This window comes from Budorcas taxicolor, chromosome 24 (assembly GCF_023091745.1).
Source record: "Budorcas taxicolor isolate Tak-1 chromosome 24, Takin1.1, whole genome shotgun sequence".
Lineage (NCBI taxonomy): Eukaryota > Metazoa > Chordata > Mammalia > Artiodactyla > Bovidae > Budorcas > Budorcas taxicolor.
Genome location: NC_068933.1, coordinates 18,596,215 through 18,614,206, shown reverse-complemented (window position 1 = coordinate 18,614,206; position 17,992 = coordinate 18,596,215). Strand labels below are relative to the sequence as shown.

At 39.9% G+C, this 17,992-nt stretch overlaps 1 protein-coding gene across 2 annotated transcripts in view; it reads right to left on the bottom strand.

The window, feature by feature from the left end:
- The window catches only part of ASAH1 (N-acylsphingosine amidohydrolase 1), a 28,726-nt gene that overhangs the window by 9,791 nt on the left and 943 nt on the right, over nt 1-17,992 (bottom strand). For both annotated transcript variants that reach the window (XM_052661446.1, XM_052661447.1), the window contains exons 2-5: nt 4,499-4,545; nt 2,249-2,339; nt 1,432-1,518; nt 695-773 (exon numbers count right to left, since the gene is read on the bottom strand). In XM_052661446.1, coding sequence (XP_052517406.1) covers nt 695-773; nt 1,432-1,518; nt 2,249-2,339; nt 4,499-4,545 — 304 coding nt within the window. The remainder of the gene's footprint in view (nt 1-694; nt 774-1,431; nt 1,519-2,248; nt 2,340-4,498; nt 4,546-17,992) is intronic.

Here is a 17,992-nt window from a genome sequence, read left to right as displayed (position 1 = left end):
CAATGGTTACAATCACTCTGAAAAACTGGTTGGCAGAAACTCCGAGACTAAATACTCAGCTAACCTATAACCCAGGTCATATCCCAGAGAAATGAGTGTACACGCCCATCAAAAAACATGAACAAGAATGTTCATAACTCAAATGTGGAAATGACAAATATCCTAGTCATACAATAGCCTACTACCTATAACGGTATGTGCAAAAAACCAGACAACAGTTCATATCGTTTGGCTCTATTTGTACAACGTTTAAGAGGCAAAACTAACCTAAGGTGAAGTCTAAATAGTGGTTACCAAGAGGTTCAGAATCGTGCAGAATGGAGCAGGCTGGATTGCTGTATTATCTTGTTCTGAGTTGTGATTAAATGCATATATGCATGGGGAGTCCCAGGTGGTGCAGTGGTAAAGAACCTACCTGCCAATGCAGGAGATATGGGTTTGATCTCTGGATTAGGAAGCTCCCCTGGAATAGGAAGTGGCAACCCATTCCAGTATTCTTACCTGGAAAATGCCAGGGACAGAGGAGCCTGGCAAGCTACAGTTGGACATGACTGAGACACACACACTTCTAGATTTTAAAAATTCTATTGATCTGTATTCCTAAGATCTATGTACTTCACTGTATGCATTACCATACTCCAATAAAAAATTGGGGGTACTTTATTAAATTTCGTAAAACTGCAGTGAACTTTACCTAAAGGGACTTCAGTAACAGCTGCAATCCCCTTCATTTCCTCCTCGAAGGGGCCAGGGAAGTTGCCAAGCAGACCAGGCTGAAAAACAAACACATTAACAATCATTCAACCTGAACTGTGGCTTTGAGATTTGCTTCTTTTACATATACTCTGTACTAGCCACTGTTGCCACAATAGGTGATCAAAGCTTATTTTTTTTTGCCTAAGGGGTTAAAACCCCTGTGTTTTTAAAAATTGATTAATTTATTTTTGGCTTTGCTGGGTCTTCCTTGCTGCACTCGGGCTTTTCTCTAGTGGCAAGCAGGGCTAGTCTCTAGGTGCGGTGCGAGGGTTTCTCCTTGCAGTGGCTTCTCTTGTTGTGCAGCATGGACTCTAGGTGCGAGGGCTCGAGTAGCAGATGGAGCAGGAGCTGGAGCGGCAGCTGGAGCAGTTGCAGCCTGCAGGCTTAGTTGCCCCATGGCATATTCATCCACAAACCATGTCTTTTATAAATATATTAAAGAGCAACTAACTGCCCAAATTTACCATGCTATTTTATGTCTTGTAATATTACCAAGGGCCAGAATTTTAAGTCCCTCTGAGGTTTTAACAGTAGTCTGAAATAAAAGCAAAGTTGTCCAAGTTCCTTAGAAGAGGCTGTCAAATTATGCCTTTAAATAAGTATAGAGCCTTTGCTGAAACGTGTGTATATTTGGCCGTGTCTTTAACATTTATTGTAGAAAACAATATTTCTTACCAACTTTTGATCCACTAACTGTATAATTCTTCCACTTGGCACAAATGCATTTGTTATATTCTTCACGGAATTTATTATAACTTTCAGCTGAAAAATAAATTTAAAAATTGATTAGAGACATAAGGAAGTGTTGACATTTAACATTAATCTTGATATAGAAAAGTATTTGAAGACCATTTCAGAAAAGGGTTGTAATTAATGTACATCCATGTTTACTAAATGATTAGCCCTGTTTTGTAAATCACAGTAATCATAACTGTCATTATGTCACACTGATCTGTATACCTAAGACCTGTGCACTTTACTGTATGTATACCATACCCCAATAAAAATGTTCCGAAAGCCTATAATCTGTATTTTAATCAAGAATCACACAATGAATTATAGAAGGTTTTATTTCGACTATGTGTGCAATGAATATATATATAATAAAATATAATATATATTAATAACTGCTTTTTAACTGTTAAAAAGATTAATTTTGGTATAACAAAAAAATATAGATTTTTGACTTATCTATATGTAGCTAAATAAAAGAGTACTATTTAAAAACATATGTAAACAAGATATATCTTTAACATGACACACAGTTTACTTTAGATGATAATATATGATATGAGATAAAGGCAGAAGCTAGTAAAAATCAAGAGGCTACAGAGAAATGACATCCTCTTTTCTCTATCATTTATTATAAATGGCAGAGAACCATGGAAAGCAGATTCTTAAAATACGTGGTACATAGTATCATGATGTGTTCTTTTAAATGCGATTATATTCAATCAAGTCAGAGATAAAAGACTTAAGAATCACACCCTACCGCTGGTGCTTTGACCACCATCAATTCATGCCATCTTTTGTACGGTGGTAAATCGAGATTTATGGTGTACCATGGAACTGGACCCCTGTAACTGCAATGAGAGGTGTATCATCTTGAAATGTTTAAAAGCAGTTTCTTGATGATGGTTAGATAGTTACATCATTATAGGTATATTAGAGACATATTCTTAGTAACAGAGAAATTGGTACTCAAACCAAAATTTGCAAAAAAGCTCATTTTCCACTCAGCGCCTCTGTCCTGGGTCATTTATACAATGCCATTTTAGAAATCCTAAAATGGAATTACAGCATTATAGGAAGGTTAACGCATAATGGTGATAGATAAAATAATCAATTTTGGCTCAGTAGTTGTATGTAACCTGAGTATCACTGCTAGAAAATAAATGCCTTTTTTTCCCATCCTAAATCTCTACGAAGATTTTGTCTAGGCTCTGGGCACTTCTCCAATTGGTTTCCCAATCTCAGAATTCCCTCTTAGACAGTCTGAACACTGTTGTCAAATCATTGACTCTAGAGCTGGCTTCAGTAAGGTCACTTTTAAGCCCCTAGAATGGCAATATAGTATATGAGCTTCCCAACACTGACTTCAAGAACCTTCACTACTGACTCAGCCATGCTACTCTTCCTGCTATGCTGCTGCTAAGTCGCTTCAGTCGTGTCCGACTCTGTGTGACCCCACAGACGGCAGCCCACCAGGCTCCCCTGTTCCTGGGATTCTCCAGGCAAGAACACTGGAGTGGGTTGCCATTTCCTTTTCCAATGCGTAAAAGTGAAAAGTGAAAGTGAAGTCGCTTAGTTGTGTCCAACTCTTAGCGACCCCATGGACTACAGCCTACCAGGCCCCTCCGTCCATGGGATTTTCCAGGCTTCCTACTACACATCCTCTCTTCTCCGTTTTTGTTTTTGTTTTTTTTGCTATGCTGTGCGGCATATGGGATCTTAATTCCCCAACAAGGGATCAAACCCAGATCCCTGGCATGAAAGCACAGAGTCTTACCACTGGACCACCGGGGAAGCCCCCACATTCTCTCTCCTCATTCTTCTTAGTAAGTCCAAGCCATGTCACTGATCAGTCATATCCAATGCCGGAAGTCCTACTCTTCAATTTACACATAGCCATTTCCACTGTGAGGATAGTAGCAACATCCACTACTGATCAGTGGGGCCAGGGCTGAAATCCTGATGGATGAACTCTGCAACTATTCTCTGTCGCCACAGAAACATGATCTTCTGGCACTTGCTACTGAACTGAAAGAGCCTCTTAAGGGTGTGCCATTCAGTGACTGATAAGCTTAAAGCTGCCTAAAAATAGCCAGCATTCGCTCCATTACTTCCGTGTTCCAGAGAAGAAAAAAGTGCACTCTGGTGGGTGCTACAATGTTACCAGGCTCTTAAATATACAGACATAAATCCAGACTGATTTCTACAGTGGGGGTGGGTTAAGAGGGGATGTGTTAGTTCTGACAAGTCACAGTATTGGGGTCCTATTTATACCTCTGTAGTCACGAATGAGAATAATTCTTTGGTTAAAGCTGTATGTATTCTGTCTTCCTTTCTCTGCAGCAGGCTACTTTCAGTGTAAGGGGATAGCAGGGAGAAAATGGTGACCATTCCTGACACCTCTTCCTTCTTTTTCACATTCTGTACCCTCTGGGGTGGTGAGCCATTCTTAGACCTTTCCCTATTTAGCCACATAGGATTTGAAAAGGCCAAAACCCTAAACTAAAAACATTAATGTTCAACACACTAAAACATGATATTGGCCCTTCCTATGTTTTCCAATCCTTTTTTGGCCTCAATAGTTTTGATTATCATGGGCAGGGTTTATTTTTTTGAATCACGTGAGATCCTGCACTCTTTTGTTTCAGCATGATGGGGTGGTTTATACTCGGGCATCACAGAAAATCACAGATGACCTCTGCATCTGTCAGCATGAGAAAAATACTTAGGGGTAGATACAAGAATTTAGTGGAGAATGCTAATCCTTTTTTTCTCCCCCTGATTTTGATGGGCTCAAAATGGGACATTTTATCATGGGGTATTTTCACATTTGTTCGAAGTCTTAGCCAAATGCATACCACACAAACCTGAGGGAAACAAAATCATCTCAGGATAGAAGACATGACTTAAGGTTTTATTCAATGTCGTTACTTCTATGAGATCATACTTAACATGGAGAGAAATCTCCAGGAAGGTCAGAGTGAATCCTGCTCGTCTGACGTTTACTCACGTGGGCCCTGAAGGAGGATAAGTTGATTTTCTGCAGTCTTCAGTCCACTAAAAAAACAAAGACAAAAGTTTCAGAAAAACAGAGTAGGCAATCTGCAAAGACAGCTGGTGAAGACAAAATCAAGTATGATTTGTCATTTTAGACCATTTCAATGCCTCTTAAAAGTCTTTTTCTCCCATGAAAACTTCAAAATCTCAAACTTAAGTGCATTTTCAGTCTCTTCAATTTACTAATTTGGCTTTTCGACTGCAAATACATTGAGTTAAGAGGAAATACAAGAAAATAGATTCAGACTTCCTTGGTGGTCCAGTATTTAAGACTCTGTGCTTCCAATGCCAGGGGTGTGGGTTCAGTCCCCAGTCGGGGAACTAAGATCCCACATAAATGGATGTAGAGCTGAGTCACTCTGCTACATCTGAAACTAACACAGCATTGTAAATCAACCATACTTCAGTTTTTAAAAAATTTAAAGAAAATGTAGATGGAGGGAGTTCCCTGGCGGCCTAGTGGTTAGGATTTTGGGCTTTCAGTGCTTTGGCCCAGGTTCAATCCCTGGTGGGGGAACTGAGATCCCAAATGCCCCGTGGTACAGCCAAAGGAAGAAGAAACTGTAGAAAAACGTTTATGACAACTAGGTTGATTTATCACTTGCCAGGATCTGATATACTTATGAGGTAACTCTACTGCAAGAAATCTGCATCCTAAACCAGACTTTCAGGGCACAGGGCCGGGCCCCTTCATACTCTGGCCCTTCATCACCCCAGCCTCCATGTACAGCCACATGTAACCACACACTGTGCTCTCTCACCGTTCATGCCTGTGCAAGCACCCGCCTTGCCTTCTGCCTATGAGGCCCGCTCTCCACCTTGTACGCTTTTGGCTCCAACTTCTAAGATCCAGCTCAGATGTCTTTTTGGTGATGTCTTCATCTACTTGCCCTGGGAGAACAGCCACCCTCTCCTCTCTACTCCCACAGCACACGTACACATCTCCCCTGCTACCCTTCTGATGTGCACTGTAATTCTCTGTGCGTCTCTTCATGACCAGACTGTGTTCTTGGGGCTTGTGCAGAGCCCCCACGGAGGCCACCACTGAGGCAATGAAGGAACAAGACTGTTTTTAGGGAATATGGTTTAGTCTTAGCAGCAAAACAGAAACGGTTCTCAGTATAAAATGATTTTTAAAAATCTACACTGATTTATCATTCTTTTATTGCTAGTCTCAAAATGCCAAGATGCATTCATCTTCTTTTTGCTGGAGACCCAATATTGCAAGAAAAAAAAAATGGTTTTAAAGAAGCATAAATTCACAGTAAAAGGAAGGTGAAGTAGGAAAGGAAACTACTAGCACTGTAGTTTGACCTCAGAAAATATATCTGCAGCAAATTTGTCTGGGAATGGAGATCTTACATCTTGTTTTAACTTTTGATCGCCCGGGAAGTGTATAAGGTAGTCTGACGTTACCCGATATTCAAACATTAATTGTCAAAATACCACAGCACGTTTCTCATATAAGTACCGTTTTGTTTATCATTTTTGGTTGAACTCATGAAAAAACAGCATTAAGTGTAAACTTAAATTTTCAAAGGCTATCATTAGAACTTAAGTTCCATTTCACATGATTGAAATATAAAATAGTAGATATTAAATAGTATCGATTTGACAGTTCAGAATCAAACTAGCACAAGCTAATTTTCAAAGCCAATCAGTGTTCAATAAGACTGACTGAGGGTGGTTCTTATTCAGAAAAATTTCAGTCTCAGTCCTGAGTTCAGAAGTTGTAGTAAAACTGCACTGCTGCCATCGGGGCAGGGACAGTCAGGATACACAGCATCTATTATAAAATTCACACAAGTGAAAAGTCTGTGACAGCAAAAGAAGTTCATGATTGAATAACAGCAACATGATAGATTTAAGTATGTTCCACAAAGTACCTGCCAATCAACAATAAAATTAATAACCACAAGCTTTAAACATTTGGCATTTTCAGAAATTTTGTACATTTGTCCAACTAAGCTTTTTTTCTGCTCAACCACTATCAATTGTTACATATCACAGCAGATTCCACATCAGGTTTTAGGAACTACTAAATCCTCAAGTTCTCTGAAAACACCCTTGGCCTGCTGTTGCTTTATGCAGACTATTCATAAAGACTAATTCTTTAGTCTCAAACTTGGCATTGGATGCTCTAATAAATACTGATAAGTGATCAGTGTCAAGAGTCAAGAAGATAACTGGGAATCATTTGTGTTGTTCTCTAGTTGATCTTGGAGAAGGCAATGGCACCCCACTCCAGTACTCTTGCCTGGGAAATCCCATGGATGGGGGAGCCTGGTAGGCTGCAGTCCATGGGGTCGTGAACATTTGGACACAACTGAGCGACTTTACTTTCACTTTTCACTTTCATGCATCGGAGAAGGAAATGGCAACCCACTCCAGTGTTCTTGCCTGGAGAATCCCAGGGACGGGGGAGCCTGTGGGCTGCTGTCTCTGGGGTCGCACAGAGTCGGACACGACTGAAGCGACTTAGCAGTAGCAGCTAGTTGATCTTGACGCTGCTGTTGAAGCCCCAGGCAGTGGCAGTCTTCGGCTGAAGGCTAAAAGAGTGTGAAACAAATTTTCTCAGGACACATTTCTTGTACTTCTGCCATCAAATGTGATTTCATCAACTCACCTTTAGTAAACAGCTTTCCCTGTTTTGCTTATAAATAAGTTACCTGAAGATCTACTTTGGGTGTAGCCTCATTTTACTTTTTAAAATTTGTCAATAAATTCTATGGTGATGAGATACTCTGTTTTCTGATCACTTTTTCCCCTAGGAACTGGGAGCACTGTGATGTCTGCATGGTCTTGCAATGTCAACATACACTGTATTCTTTGGATACAACTCTAGCATCACTGTGTAATAAACACAATGCTCTGCCAGCTAATTATCAGGAAAATCCCTACTCTGCTTGGCCTCAAGAGCACATCTGAAGTCCATTTTCTTTGTTATGATGTGATAGGCTTAGCCTCGTAGTTTTCTTAAGGATTAAAATAACGTGATGCGTCAATTCATGTGACACTTAAATGCAGCTGAGTTGTAACTGCATAAGCGCCATTCGAAACACAGGGAAGAGCACTGAAAGCCAGAAGCCCAGCACACTCAGCCTCTTCAGGAACAAGCCAGCTGCTCCTGTGCTGAAGCAGCCACAGCCAAAACGCAAACAAGAGCACCTGTGGGCCAATACAGCTCGGTATATGGACCCTGACGTGAGAGCTTCATGTAATTTTGACACGTCATGAAATATTAATCTTCTTTTGATTCCCTCACAACATTTTTTCCATTTGTACCCTCTTAAATTTTAGTCTGTTTTTTAACTTGTTTTATATTGGAGTATAGCCGATGAACGACATTGTGATAGTTTCAGGTGGACGGCAAAGGGGCTCATCCATACACATACACGTATCCATTCCCCCTTAGAGCTTCCCTGGTGGCTCAGATAGTGAAAAAACCTGCCGGCAATGTAGGAGACCTGGGTTCAATCCCTGGGTCAGGAAGATCCCCTGGAGAAGGGAACGGTTACCCACTCCAGTATTCTTGCCTGGAGAATCCCATGGACAGAGGAGCCTGGCGGACTACAGTCCATGGGATTGCAAAGAGTCAGACACGACTGAATGACTAACACTTGCACTTTCACCCTCCCCCTAGCTTCTGAAGGACATAAAAACTATCCCCAGTTCGCAGACCTTACAAAAACAGGTGCCAGACCAGCACTCAGGGTACTGACATCCAAACAAGCTGCTCTTGCTAGACGATTTCTTCAGTTTCTGTCAAGGCAAACCCTCCAAGGTGGTAAGAAAGGGTTAGTGACTCAGTTACATCTGACTCTTTGCAATCCCATGGACTGTAGCTCTACAGGCTCCTCTGTCCATGGAATTCTCCAGACATGAGTACTAGAGTGGGTTGCCAGCCCTTCTCCAGGGGATCTTCCAGACCCAAGGATCAAACCTGGGTCTCCCCCATTGCAGGCTGATGCTTCACAGTCTGAGCCACCAGGGAAGGTGGCATGCATGTGTGAAAGAGAGACAGAAGGTGGAGAGACACTGTGCGGGTTTAGTGTTTTGCTCAGCTGCAGTGCCATATGCAAGCCTGGATGCAGAGGTTGGGATGGGGGTTGTCGTCTGTTACTGGCCCCTCAACTGAACTCTCCTTTCATCTTCATTATTCTTATTCTCTAGAATAAATGCTACTCCAAGCCAGGAACCTCTCTGGGATCTCCTTTGTCCACTTTTTTCATCAGTCAAAACTCCTGCAAGGGTTTTCCCTGGTGTATATATAGAATGGAATACTTACTCAGCCATGAGAATAAACTAGTGGTTTCCAGTGGGGAGAGAAGGCGGGAGGGCAATATAGGGGTAGGAGATTAAGAGTTACAAACTATTAGGCATAAAATAAGCCACGATGATGTACTATACAATATGAGGCAAATAATATTTTATAATAACTATAAATGGAGTATAACCTTTAAAAATTGTAAGTCACAATATTATACACCTATAACTTAAATAATATTGTACATCAACTACACTTCAATAAAATTGTAACTACAGAAATAAAAAGGATAGGAAAATAAAGGTGAGAAACTTTCTCCCAGAATAGAGAGAAAAAATTATATAGAAAACACAGGAGGGAAAGAAAAAAAGAGAGATTTAGAGCATCAATGCATGGAGCCCAACATCTGATTAACCGGATTTCCAGAAAGAGAGCAGAGATAATAAAGAGGGGAAAGTAATGACAGAGATAATGTAAGAAACATTTCTACAGCTGAAAGGAGATGAGTCCCCAAAATGAGCAGGCCTACTGATTATTTGAAATAATGACTGAATACAAGCGCCTTCAGTGAGACACATCACTGAGTATTTCAAAAGGTAAAGGATATTGGGGCTTCCTTGGTGGTCCAATGGTTAAGAATCTACCTTGCAATGCTGAGGACATGGGTTCCATCCCTGGTTGGGGAACTAAGACCCCACAGGCCACAACTACTGAGCCTGCAAGCTACAACTAAAGAGCCTGTGCACAGCACAGAAGTGTTTGCTTCTGAGATGGAAATTCTAATTTGAAAAGATACACGCACCTTAAGGTTGACAGCAGCACATTTACAACAGGCAAGACGTGGAAGCAACCTAAGTGTCCATGAACAGGAAAATGGGTAAAGAAGGTAAGATATGGAATATTACTCAGCTATAAAAAAGAATGAACTTACTTCCATCTGCAGCAACATTGATGGACCCAGAAATAATCATACTACGTGAAGTAAGTCAGAAAGACAAAGACGAATATCATGGTATCACTTATATGTAGAATATAAAAAAACAATACAAATGAATCTACTTACAAAACAGAAACAGACTCATCAACATAGAAAACAAATTACAGTTACAAAAGGAAAAAGGGAGGGGTGTAGGGAAGGATAAGTTAGGAGTACAGGATTAACAGACACAAGCCGCTATATATAAAATAGATAAGCAAGAAGGATTTATTATATAATATAGAGAATTATATTCAATATCTTATAATAACCTATAATGGAAAATAACCTGAAAAAAAAATGTATAACTGAATCACTTTGCTGTACACCTAAAAACACAATACTGTAAATCAATTACACTCCAAAAAACAGAAAACACAACAACACAACAAAAAGAGTTTGCTTCCAGAGAAGAGGGATGGGGCAGAAGGAAAGAGCTTTTCATCATAAAGCTCTCTGTATTATTCAATTTCCTTTAACTATGTACACTCTGATACACATTTTAAAATATCAAATTAAAAACCTGCATAATTTCAGCTATATTATGTGGAGGATTTTCAGAGACTGATTCCCTGACATGATTTTAAGTATTTTTAACTGTCATTATCTAAAATTATTTTAAAACAGTGACGACTGCAATGGAGGGCAGGGTACTCTAAATCCTTGTTTAGAGAAATGTTAAGTGTCCTTGAAAATGGACACTGAGAAGCAGCACTCTACTTAAGAACTCAAACTACAAAATTTCCACACACATCACTTAAAAAGAAGGGCAGGTATTAACTTTAGAAATGCAACTCTTAGCTCATCCTAACTTACTCATAAGATTCTTCTAAATATCAGACCTTCAGGAGAGTAAAAAATGTGATCTGATTCACAGAAATAAAATTTATGGCCCTTTTACTACATTTCAAGTTTTCAGGAACTTTAGGGTCATGTGCTGGATGTAAGACCCAGCTCGGTCAGGGACTAACAGTCCCAGCGGCAACCCCAGCCCAGGCTTCCCTGCTTACTCTCCTAGCTTCCCACAGAGATAAGAATAAAGCCTCAATTTATTACCTCATAGGGAACAATCTGTATTTCCTTCAGGGCTTTTTCAACTCAGTGAGTAAATGAAATGTAAGGAGGCTCATCTTTCCTAGTAATTATATCTGCATGACCTGGGTTCCAAAGCCAATAAACGAGAAGGCAATGGTTCTCTGTCAAATATTCTGAAAGAGTTCAACCTACTCCAGGGGTAAGGGAGTAAGTAACCCAGTCATCACACATGCAGGAGGCTGATAAGCCACTGTACCATGATAACCCTGGTAGCGATAAATAAACACTGAAATATACAGACATGAAATCTGCATGGAATTTGGCTGTTAAGAGTAAAGGGTAAATGTGATTGTAATTTTTAAAGGTAACAGCCACCAGATCAGGGTATTTCAGGTGGACATCAAGTGCTGTCACCAAGGTCATTTTTATATTTTTAATTATTTTTTTATTGAAGTACAGTTGATTTTACATTATTATATTAGTTTCAGGTATACAGCATAATGATTCAAATTTTTATTGATTATATTCCATTTAAAGTTATTATAAAATATTCACTTTATTCCTTGAACTGTACACTATGTCCTTGTAGCTTATTTAATTTACACAGAGTAGTTTGTATCTCTTAATCTCCTACCTCCAATTTGCCCAGCTCTTTCTTTCTCTCTACTGGCAAACACTAGTTTGCTCTCTGTATCTGTGAGCCTGTTTTTGTTTTGCTATATTCATCTATTTATTTTTTAGATTCTTCATATAAACAATAACCTATGGTATTTCTCTCTCTGACTTATTTCACTAAGCATAATGCCCATGAACAGCAGTCATTTTAAACAAAAAAAAATTAGATTTGGGGTAGAATGAAGACAGTTACATTCTCACTGTCAAGGGAAACTTCTACAAAGAAAGACAGCTTCAAAATCTATGTGTAGACTTGAAATAAAATTACAGTGAGCCCATTTGTTATTTACAGATTCTTACTATCTCCAAATTTAACTATACAAGATTTTAATAACAGATAACTTTAATAAGGTAGGCAAAAACTTAAACAAATGATAGGTAAAGAATGTAACTAGATGATAGGGAGTGTTATTAGGTAGTCTGCGTGGTATACTGTGTTACTTTGTCAAAGGGTTAAAAAACACAACTAATTTAAAACCTCAGTCTCTCTCTGTGTGCTCTCTCTCTCATTTTTGCTTCCTAAAGCCAAAGAAAGTGGTGAAAATGTCTGTAAAATGTTTTGTAAATACTTCCTGGGTCAGCAAATTCTCTTAGTATTCTGGTTATTTGATGAGAACTTAAGACTTTTTGAAATTCCTCAGTTGTAATGTCCTCCCCACTCACTAAAAAAAAAAAAAAACTAACTATAGAGCTACTTACTTACATAACTATATTTAGGAAAATCACATATAAACTGAAAATTCTTCCATTAGTAACCCGATTGCCCCATGCCTAAAAGAAATGACACCTTGTCCAGCTCCCTAAAATATCAGCCCTTCCAGATGAGAACCTCAATGAAACAAGTGCTTCTAAGATTGTACTAAAGAATCCAGAAAGCCCTCAAGTGCTTGTCTTATTCACATAATCAGAAAAAGGCAATGAAAGAAATTATATAGCGCACACCAGAGTTCTTACCTTAGGAAAAGAAGCTGAACAATTCCAGCAAGGCAATTTCAATTCAATTCTTTAATTCACCAACAACTAGTTTCTAAATAAGAATTGTGTCTTAAGATGTTCTCTATGTATGACAGTGCAGACACATTCAACACATTCTTGAACAAGAAAAGGCCTGTTTCTTGCATAAATAACAAACTCAAATGAGCATGCAAAAATTTTCACTTGTTTTCTGACCTTTGATGGGATGGTACCTTATTAAACTGTGGATATTTAGACAGAATGGGAACAAACTCTTCCTAAGGGCAGAGACCTCCAGCGTCTGGAACACAATCTGGCACAGAGCAGGTGAGTAGTATCTGTAGACTAAGCAAACAGACGGTATCTGTGTATGTTTTCCTTTAAAGTACTGGGGTAAAGGTGAATGCAGTACAATAAAGCTGGCCGGACCAGAGAGGGTTTATGTGATTGGGGGAGACTGTGAATCAATGCTAAGAGCTGCTTCAGTGGCTAACATTCACAATATGTGTTACTCACTTCAGAAGCTGATGCATAAAAGCAAGCTCGATTCAGCAATTCACTACGGAGCCAGAGTGGATAATTTTCACACAGTTTTAGGAATCTGCTTAGATTTATTACTGAGAACCCATCTGCCAACGCAGGAGACTTGGGACAAGGGGTTCAATCCCTGGGTCGGGAAGATCCCCTGGAGGAGGGCATGGCAACCCACACTCCAGTATCCCTGCCTGGGGAATCCCATGGAGAGGAGCCTGGCGGGCTACAGTCCATGGGGCCGCAGAGTTGGACCCACTGAGGTGACTTAGCACACAGGCACAGTCTGATTCCTTTCCTTCTGATTCCTCCATAGGCTACCGCAATCTATTTTCGGCTCTCAACACTGCTCCGGCCAAGGTGACCAACGACCTCTCAGCGCCAAGCACAATGGACGCTAGATATCCTCCTGGCCTTCAACACAGGTGGTCTGTCCTGCTCTCTCCCCGAGCTCCCGTAACACTTGCACTTCAGTTCTGGCCACTGCTCTCACCCTGCCTGTTCTTCTCTGCCTGACATATACATGTCCCTGAGCCTCTTCTTTTCTTCTCTCCTATCTACTCAATGTTCACCTGCTTCAGTGGGTTTCAAATAATATGCCTATGACTCCCAACACCCTCTCCTGAGCTCCAGTCCCAAATGCCTGCTGGAAAGTTCAGTATCATCTGAAATTTGACGTAACCAGGGTGAAAATGATCTTCATTCTTCCCTTCCCCTGTTCCCACCTAACGATGCCATCGTTCACCCAGCTGAGCACCAGAAAGGTGCCTGGCCCTCACCCCATCTGACTCTTCCTTCTGCTCATTCTACCTCCGAATCTTCTCTGGAACCATCCACTTCTTTCTTTTTCCACTGGCACAACCCTCCTGCAAGTCACTCAGTTTTCTCCCTTAGTCTCCTCATAGCTACCTTACTTACGCCCTTCCAATCCAAACTGATCTTTCGAAAGTGAGAAATTTATCACATCTTGTTTAAAACCAGTCAACAGCTTCCTGTGCTTTTTAGGATAAACTGCAAAATCTTTAGTAAGGTCTACAAAGCACTGATGATCTCATCTCCATCTCCCCCTCTAGACTTTTCTTGCACCATTTCTGTCACCAGTATCTTTTAAACCATGTTATAAAATTTTTTATTGAGATAATATGGGTCCATAAAATTATGTAAGTTACCAGTGTATAACATTATACATCTACTTCTGAATCTTGCTGTTGTTGAGTCATTAAGTCTTCTCTCTTTGTGACCTTGTGGACTGTAGCCCACCAGGCTCCTCTGTCCATGGAATTTCCCAGGCAAGAATCCTGGAGTGGGCTGCCATTTCCTTTTCTAGATCTTCCCGACCCAGGGATCGAACCCACGTCTCTGGCACTGGCAGGCAGATTTTTTACCACTGAGCCACCAGGGAAGCCCCTACTTCTGCATATATCACCAAACTTTGTTTCCATCCATCACCATTGGGTTGATCCCCTTTATCCAGTTCTCCTTCCCTCTGCCCTTTTTCCCCTCTGGTAACCACTACTCTGTTCTCTGCATCTACATGCTTTTGTTTGGTTTGTTCATTTATTTTGTTTTTATATTCCATATGTGAATTAATCACATGGTGTCTGTCCTCTGATTTATTTCATTCAGCATAATACCTTCAAGATTTATACACATTATCATGTGTGGCAAGATTTCATCTTTTTATGGCTAAGTAGTATTCCACTGCATGTGTGTGTGTGTGCACAAGTGTGTGTGTGTGTGAGAGAGAGAGAGAGATTTTTATCCATTCATCCATTAATGGGCACTTAGGTTGTTCCTGTATCTTGGCTATTGTAAATAATGCTTCAATGAACATGGGAATGCAGATATCTTTTTGAATTTGTGCTTTAATTTTCTTTGGATAAATACCCATAGATGGGATAGCTTGTCTCCATCATCTTATTTTTTAACTTTTTGCGACTGTCTTCCTTTTTTTTCTTTATTTTTAATTGAGGGATAATTGCAATATTCTGGTTTCTGCCATATATCAACATAGGCATAGGATCCGCCATAGGCATACATACGCCCCCTCCTTCTTGAGCCTCCCTCCCATCTCCCACCCCGTCCCACCCCTCTGGGTTGTCACAGAGCCCAGGTTTGAGTTCCCTGGGTCATACAGCAAATTCTCACCGGCTGTTTCACGTATGTTAGTGTGTATATTTCCATGCTACTCTCTCCATTCGTCCCACCCTCTCCTTTCCACTCACACCTGCCATGTCAGTAAGTCTGTTCTCTAAGTCAGCATCTCCACTGCTGCCCTGCAAACAGGCTCATAGTACCGTCTTTCCAGATTCCTTATACATGTATTAACATACGATATTTGTTTTTCTCTGACTTCCTTCACTCTGTATAATAGGTTCTAGGTTAACCCACCTCATTAGCACTAACTCAAGTGTGTTTCTTTTTGTGGCTGAGTAGTATTTCATTGTATATATGCACTGCAGCTTCTTTATCCATTCATCTGTCAATGGACATCTAGGTTGCTTCCATGTCCTAGCTATTGTAAATAGTGCTGCAATGAACACTGGGGTACATGTGTCTTTTTCTATTATGGTTTTCTCAGGCTATAAGCCTGGTCATGGGATTGTTGCATCATATGGTAGTTTTATTTCTAGTTTTTAAAGGAATCTCCATACTGTCTTCCATGGTGGCTGTATCAATTTCCATTCCCACCAACAGTGTAAGATAGTTCCCTCTTCTCCACACCCTCTCCAGCATTAATCATTTGCAGAACTTTTTATGATGGCAATTCTGACTGTTGTGAAGTGATATTTCACTGTAGTTTTGATTTGTATTTCTCTAATAATGAGTGAATTTTGATTTGCATTTCTATAATAATGGTTTTTCTAGTAGTCATGTATGGATGTGAGAGTTGGACCATAATTAATTAGTGATGCTGAGCATCTTTTCATGTGTTTATTAGCCATCTGTATGTCTTCTTTGGAGACATGTCTATTTAGGTCTTTTGCCCACCTTTGGATTGGGTTGTTTGTTTTTCTGTTATTGAGATGCATAAGCTGCTTGTATATTATGGAAGTTAATCCTTAGTTGTTTCACTTGCTACTATTTTCTCCATTCTGAGGGTTGCCTTTTCACCTTGTTTATAGTTTCCTTTGCTGTGCAAAAGCTTTCAAGTTTAATTAGGTCCCACTTCTTTATTTTTGTTTTTATTTCCACTATTCTTGGAGGTGGGTCATAGACGATCTCGCTGTGATTTATGTCATACAGTGTTTTGCTTATGTTTTCCTCTACTGTTATCTCTTAATAGAATCAAAGAATAACTCAAGAAGACCTTAAAATACACCATACTCTGAAAAGCCTCAAAAAACAGAACAAAATCCACAGATGTTCCAAATCCAGTGATTTCTGTTTTGGCTTCTAGTTCCCACTATCATATTTATCAAAAGCAGTTCTGAGATATGTTTTGTAACTCTGTGGCAACAGTTTATCATAGAGTGATTCAAAATGAAAACCTGCTTATTCCTGTCAAAAGACGAGTCACTGAACTTTTGTGAAGTTCCCCAAATCCTCTCAGCCAGTGGCTCCCAGATTTTCCAGATCAGTTAAGAAACTGACAGGGGCCCAGCACAGAGGAGTCCCAATTTTTTCTCGAAAGTGAAAATATTAAAAAAAAAAATTCACACACATAAAAGAAAGAACATTTTAACAACAAAAACTGAACACCTGCAATCAGAATACAAGCTAACATTCTAATTTAATAATTTTATGGCCTATTTTTTCTCATTTCATTAAAGATTTGTGAAACCAGTTTCCCAAACTGACACCAGAGGCTGGACTGGACTTTGATAACCCCTGTTTGGTGGTAGTGGTTTGAGATAAAAATTACTAAGTTCATGGAACATGTGTGCATGCTCAAACATGTGTGACTCTTCGTAACACCCCACGGACTGTAGCCCGCCAGGCTCCTCTGTCCATGGATTTTCCAGGCAAGAATACTGGAGTGGGTTGCCATTTCCTTCTCCAGGGGATCTTCCCGACCCAGGGATCAAACCCACATCTCCTGCATTGGCAGATGAATTCTTTACTAGTGAGCCACCTGGGAAGCCCAGATTCATGGAGGGGCTACTTATTTTCTTGTTCTAAAAATACCTTTTAAAGAAATTTTGCTTAAGTACTGAGAAAGAAAATAAAAAGCATTCTCTGACATTTGAAACTGTTCTGAGGTTCACACCTAGACCTCTCAGTATTAGCACTTGCTGATCTGACACTCAAAAGCCAGGCCATTTTTGTTCTCCTGTTAGACATAATCGACCTCACAATACCTACCTCAGCGAAGGTTAATCTGAGGCATGATAAAATCATACAAAGCAAGCCCACTTCGTGATTCTGTCTAAGCTCAGACAAAAAAGACAAGGGTACCTTGCAACTCACAAAACACGAAAGACCCTCTTCTATTGCTAAACAAATGACGTCCTTCATTCAATCATAGTGTTGCCTCACTTTCTAAAAGCATCTGATCTAGAGCAAATCCCTGATTCCTTAGACCTGACCCTGAAAACACTAAATCCAAATTATAAAACAGGTTTCTCCTAACGCCCTTTTTCTGAGAGACCCCAGAGTTGCCCATGGTGAGCATTTTCATTCACCGTGGAATAATAAAACCAAGGTTTTTCAACTATAGGCATGTTTCCTGGGGTCTTTGGCTGAAAGCATTGACAGTATCAAAGTATAAAATTCTTTAAAAATTCTCATAATCCCCACCATTTTACAGCAAATTAATCCCCTACCCACATTAAAGCAGACTAATTTTATTTTTCCTTATATCCTTCTAACCCATGACCACTGTGTATTTTTCTTACTTAAGTCACTGTGCATACCTTTTTGTTTTCTGCTTTTACTTGCTTTATCTTGTGTCACTTTTGAGTGGCTGAATACTACGTCACTATGATTTTATTCTTAAAGCACTTCTCCGTAGAGAAATAAAAGAATAAAGGAGGCGAATGCACACCTTGCTTGCAATATCAATATCC